Source organism: Quercus lobata, chromosome 7 (genome assembly GCF_001633185.2).
Source record: "Quercus lobata isolate SW786 chromosome 7, ValleyOak3.0 Primary Assembly, whole genome shotgun sequence".
NCBI classification, from domain to species: Eukaryota; Viridiplantae; Streptophyta; class Magnoliopsida; order Fagales; family Fagaceae; genus Quercus; species Quercus lobata.
In genome coordinates this window covers 22,465,868-22,471,847 of record NC_044910.1, presented here as the reverse complement: position 1 = coordinate 22,471,847, position 5,980 = coordinate 22,465,868, and the positions used below count along the sequence as shown (strand labels likewise).

At 35.7% G+C, this 5,980-nt stretch overlaps 1 protein-coding gene across 3 annotated transcripts; it reads left to right on the top strand.

The window, feature by feature from the left end:
* The first annotated feature begins 1,190 nt into the window (after positions 1-1,190).
* LOC115953548 (transcription factor bHLH130) lies at positions 1,191-4,667 on the top strand. 3 transcript variants are annotated; one of them, XM_031071274.1, is made up of 7 exons: positions 1,191-1,716; positions 1,804-2,298; positions 3,128-3,465; positions 3,547-3,717; positions 3,884-3,949; positions 4,033-4,101; positions 4,186-4,667. In XM_031071274.1, the coding sequence occupies exons 2-7, from the start codon at positions 1,875-1,877 to the stop codon at positions 4,255-4,257; spliced, it is 1,140 nt and encodes a 379-aa protein (XP_030927134.1). In that variant the 5' UTR covers positions 1,191-1,716; positions 1,804-1,874; the 3' UTR covers positions 4,258-4,667. The 3 variants fall into 3 exon arrangements, with proteins under 3 accessions (XP_030927134.1, XP_030927135.1, XP_030927133.1); XM_031071275.1 differs by having other exon boundaries at positions 1,191-2,298; positions 4,231-4,667; XM_031071273.1 differs by having other exon boundaries at positions 1,191-2,298.
* Positions 4,668-5,980: the final 1,313 nt, after the last annotated feature.

Below are 5,980 nucleotides of genomic sequence, written 5' to 3'. Positions count from 1 at the left end.
GAGCCTTTTCATTTAACCTTGATAGTAATATCTATCGAGCTATCTGTCGAGTTTCAGTAAAACAACTTTTTTTTTCACTAGTTTCTTGGATCAATCTTCATGTCTTTAATACCACAACTTGATATATATCAAATCCAATTTAGATCTATCAAATTTACAAGTGAAGTGCGTTTTGTCAAAAGATTAGCCAAGTACAGGAAAATATGACCTTATCAACTTGAATTATGGGTCAAGAATATCCAACAACGGGAGGTCCCAAAGATGGTGATGCAGTTTTTATAGGAGACAAATGAAAGTTTTTCTTTATCTCACTTCCTCCCTCAAATTCCTACATTTCCCGAGAACATCACAATTTATCTACCCCCTCTTTGTGAAATCCGAACTGGACTTCTTTCTCCCTAAAAAGTATTTTTCCTTTTTACTCTCGTGTTTCTCTTCCCTAATTTTTCCAACCTCTTCTCTCTCACCCATCAGTTTTTATTTATAGACTTTCCTTAGTGGGATTTGTCATGAGGAGAGGAATTTTCCCATGTTGGTGGGTCCCTTTAAGCCATATTCCTAACCAGTTGAAACCCGTTGTTTGTGATTGATATGGCTTTCTTGGAACTTGCACCAAGCGCCAATTGATGCTCGGCTAGTAGATTCCCCCAATGCATTATCTCTTGATCTCGGCATAAGAGGTGATACTCGGTCAGGATGTGAGCTTGGGCCAAGCCCATCTAGGGAACAGGCTAGGTGCTCAGTTAGTAAGCAGGGTAGGTTGGGCCTGTTTTAGGAAACGTGTCCTGAGCTCGGTACAGACCGATAGTTGTGGCCCGTACAGCTACATAAGATATTTTCACTCCAAACAGCACATGATCTAAAGGCCAAATGTGTCATTTTTGAAATATCTTAAACTTATTATTTTTCCCAAGTTTAAATCCAAAGTTTTAAACTTTAAAATCAAATAAATTTCTTTTAAGGAAATAATTGGAAATTTAGGGTCTGTTTGGTACATGTGTTTAAAAACTGAAAATTATTGTTTGAAAATATTTGTAGAAATACATATAGGTGAAAAAAATGTGTGAAAATACGTGTAATATTGTTTAAAAACTGAAAATTGTTATTTGAAAACACAAATCAAACACCCCTTTAATAACGGAGAAAGAGGCTAATAGTAAATAAGAGAAAGACCTACGTGCCTATGTGGGGTTACCAGATTGATGGCTTTCTGTACTTCTCCATTGGCCGCACTTGCCAAGAAAGGAGAAGATAAATATTGTCTCTCTCTATCTCTCCCACCGTGCGCTATCAACTTCACCAACACCAACACCACCTCCACTCTGTCTCTGTCTCTGTCTCTGTCTCTAGCTCAAGATCTTCCTTGCTTTCGGTGCTTTGAAAAGCAAATCTAAGGCTGCGGTTAATATTTCTCTGCTTTCACTACAGTAATATCCTCTCTCTCTCTAGTTTGATTCTTTTCACTTGGATCTCTATTCTCTGTACCAAATAGACCTCAAAGTTCCGTTTAATTACAGCTTATCATATTACCTTCTAGCTATAGTTTTTTTTTTTTTTGGGTGGTTGTTTTTGTTTCTTAGTAGTAAGTAGCTTATGCTTTGGTTAAGCTTTATCTCCCTCGGTTGCTTCCTCCGCAAGATCTTATCCAAGTCTGCTTAGAAATCAAGCTGAAATTTTTCCCAAGAAAGTGAAAGAAAATTCCCCAGAATTTTCCAGGTAAAGCAGTGGCGTATTTGTATAATAGTTGCGTAGCACTAAACAGTGCCATGAGCCTTAACTTCTACTCCACTCTTAACTCTCAAGGGCTGTGAAGAAAGAAGAAGAAGAAGAAGAAGAAGAAGAAGAAGAAACAAAGCAAAACAGAAGAGCATTCGATGGATTCAAATACCCACGACAATTATCTTTCCCAACACCAACCCAGTTCTGGGTTATTGCGGTTTCGCTCTGCGCCGAGCTCGGTCCTTGCTAATATCATGGAGACAGAGGGCACTGAGTCAGAGAGATTAATATCCAGATTTTTGAATTACGGTACTAGCAATACGGATTCAATAGCTATGAAGCGTGTGAGCTCCAACTCTCACTCCCAGGCACAACAGCAGGGCTATTGTGCGAGCTTGCCTCCCCATTATCCGAGACAGAGTCTTAGCCCCACTGCTATGGACGATGATGATAGCTCATATGGGTTGGTGGGTTCAATGGCAATGGACCACGACGTGCAATCCAAAGCCGGTAATCCAAATATCATTAGGCAAAGTAGCTCGCCTGCTGATCTTTTCTCCCACCTCTCTGTTCAGAATGGTATTGTTCTTTCACTTCCGTTCCATTCCATGTTATGGCCATGTAAACTGTTTTTTTTTTTTTTTTTTTTTAATCTAAGACGCTCATGTCCAATATGAGTTAGGGGAGCAGACAAAAGGGGAAAAAATTATCTCTGAAATAATTAGTAGTTAGGAGCTCGCTTGAACTTCTGAAGATTTCTTGGCTAGTTGTAGTTTACCTGCAATGAGAGGTGTGGGAAATTTGGTTGAAGGGAATAGTAAAGAAATGGTTTTTTTCTATTATTATATGCAATCTTATTGGAAAAACGTTTAATTCCCGTGTATTATATGTAGTAAACTAGTAAGGTTGTCAAGTATGTAGGGGATAGGAATTTTTTATGAAAAGTGAGTTTAAACGCTGGTAGGCATAGTGGTGTTTCACAACTGAGTGGAGGTTTTAGTTTCCCTGGGGTTAGCTTGTAAAAAATAAAAAAAAATAAAAAAATCATTTTCTTATCATCTTCCTGCATTTCCTCAGCAACTAAAGGAAGTTTCACAATTGATTTTAATCAAAAGATTTAGATTTTTTTTTTCATTTTTTTTTTTTGGGGCAAGTGAGACACATACCCATTGAGTCTTAAACCTACTATCTCACCCTCCATCTCATTATTATTCGAGGAGTGAGTGCTGGTTGAGAAATAGTTTATTGGCCAAGGATTTCAATTTTTGTGATAGATCCATTTGTAATGCAGCACCAGTCTTAGACAATTTTGGGGAAATATTCTTTCAAACAATTAAGCTGGGAAGGAGAGTATTTTTTCATCATCAGAAGCTTGAATGATTACTAAAAGTTTCTCAGTAAATTGCAGGCTATGCCATGATGAAAGGAATTGGAAACTACAGTAGGGTCAATGGTACTAATGGAGATGTAAGTCCATCTACAGACAGGTTGAAGAGTCAGCTTAGCTTCTCACCAAGATTTCCTTCTTCACTAGGGATGTTGTCACAAATCTCTGAAATAGGGAGTGAAAACCTTGGAGCAGATAGTCCCGATGATGGAAAGCTCGGTAATGGCAGTGTTGATGCTCATTTTTATGGCCCTGGAGTCCCATACAGTTCTTGGAATGATCCACCACATTTTACAGAAAATTTTACTGTCATGAAAAGAGAGCAAGATGATGATGGGAAACTATTTGCTGCTAACCAGGTATCAGATTTGCCTTTCAGGTTGAGTCTTCTTGAAATGTTTTGTTTGTACAATTTAATCTGAATTTTTGCATATAATTAGAATGGAGGACTTGGAAATCGGGTTAATATGTTATCGCACCATTTGAGTTTACCAAAGACTTCGTCAGAGATGGTTGCCATGGAGAAGTTCCTGCAATTTCGAGATTCTGTTCCTTGTAAAATAAGAGCAAAGCGTGGTTGTGCCACTCATCCTCGAAGCATTGCAGAAAGGGTAAAATTTTCACCTTAGTTATATGATTTTTCTAATTATTGATCTTTTGCTTAAATTATAAAAAAAAAAAAATCTATTTCGGAATATGATATATTTGTAGTTTTTATTTGCGGAGTCCATGAGGTGAACTATAGAAGGATGATTGTAAAGAGTATATTACTTTCAGGTAAGAAGAACCCGGATCAGTGAACGAATGAGGAAATTGCAAGAGCTTGTCCCAAACATGGACAAGGTAGAAATTTTCTTCTTTATTTAGTGTCAATTATCTATTTCTCCTTGAAAAGTCGAGAATTTTTTGTCTTTTCTTCCTTGCAGCAAACTAATACAGCAGACATGTTGGACTTGGCTGTTGAATACATCAAAGATCTTCAGAAACAATTCAAGGTATGGAAAGAGAATTTGAACTAGAATTCCTCATGTCTTGCCAAATAATCTGTCTTCCTTTCATGAATTTATGTATTTTTGCAGACTCTTAGTGATAATAAAGCCAACTGCAAGTGTTTAAGTATGCAGAATCCAGTCCAAAATCAAATTGCTTGAGTTGCTGCTGTACAGAAAATAAGAGAGTGACGGAAAAATGAATGGAACCAGATCATATTTCATTTATGTACCGAGCAATAAGTGGAGGGAGCTTAAAATAAAATCTTTTCAGTTGGTGTGACATAGAAAGTTGGTAGAGTTTTCACCACAAGATTCAGGTCCTTTGAGCCGACAAGGCTTCCAATTACAGAATATATGAAATAATGGGAGAAGTTGTATAGGATATGTAAAAATAGTGCAATCCTAGTTTAATTTGGTATATCTTGTTTTTCTTAATCATTCTTATTAGTTTGAGAAGTGAAAGTTGGCATTCCTAACATGAAAAATAGAAGTTTTTCATTTGGTGCTGGCTTTGATTGTTCATATTCATGAAGTTTGGTCTATTTTAAATTCGGATGGGTGCTAGTTGGTTTAATTGGTAATGTCCGGTCTTAAAAATATGTGATCTAAGATTGAATTTCGTCTACACCAGAAGAAGAGGGGTTTAAGGCAAGAAAATTGGTTATCTCTTGTTGTGTAGTTTATAGCTTTAATGATCTCTCGTGAACCAAAAAAATAAACTTTCGAGCCATCCGCACCACACGTTACTTTTGAAGTTTTGATCAGTGAAAGCTGACCTTATTTATCGTTAGTGCTTAATAACACTATTTGACATGTTCATATATTATAGTCCTTAATTTATCTTGGAACGCTTCATAATTCTCTTCTTCTTTAGGTTGAGAGAAAGTTGGGTGCCCCGATGAATAATTTAGAGATGTCTTCAATAATAAACCTTATCCACATGACCACCTATTAGTCGTGCGAGGCAAAGTCAATTATATTGTTGAGAAAACCAATCTTATTTATGACCTAATCAGCTTAGATGACCTCTGTGCGTTTGTCTTTCTTCCTTTTTATTTATTTATTTAAAGTTTTTCCTCATCTTAGTAATATGAAACTATATATTGTTTTCATTTTTGAGAGGACACCTTGAATGAATGTCATATGATAACAATTATTTAACTAACCCACAAGTTTCTTTTTCTTTTTTCGATTCTAGCAAGGGAAAAAGTTAGAGGGGGGCCACTCTCTGACCAAGGATGCCCACCCACCACCACCCCCCCCCCCCCCCCCAAAGCTCTCTCTCTCTCTCTCTCTCTCTCTCTCTATATATATATATATAATATGTATTATGAAATTTTAGAATTTAGATCTAATAAGATTCTTCTGGGTCCTAACATAATCCTTTTCTCTGTTAAAAAAAAATAAAATATTAGTCCAAATAACAATATATATATATATATATATGTATGTATATAATATGTATTATGAAATTTTAGAATTTAGATCTAATAAGATTTTTCTGGGCCCCTAACATAATCCTCATCTTTGTTAAAAAAAAATAAAATATTAGTCCAAATAACAACAAAAAATTAGTCCAAACAACTACAACATCAAAATTTAGACCCCCAAAAAAAGTCCTTAAAAATTATAATTTCTAGCGTGTAGTACATAGACACAATTATTTTATGTCATAATGAGAACTTATAATTATAAGGACAAAATTTAGATATAGTTTTCCATGTGCAACGTTAGGTTCCTCAATTAAATTCCAATGCATGTCACCAATACAGCATAAGCAATATATTTGTTGGGAAATTTAGACCCAAGTTGATAGAATTAACAAGTTTTAAACCCAAGTTGTTTATTAGATTTATTATGAATAAACCTTGTAAAACAAATA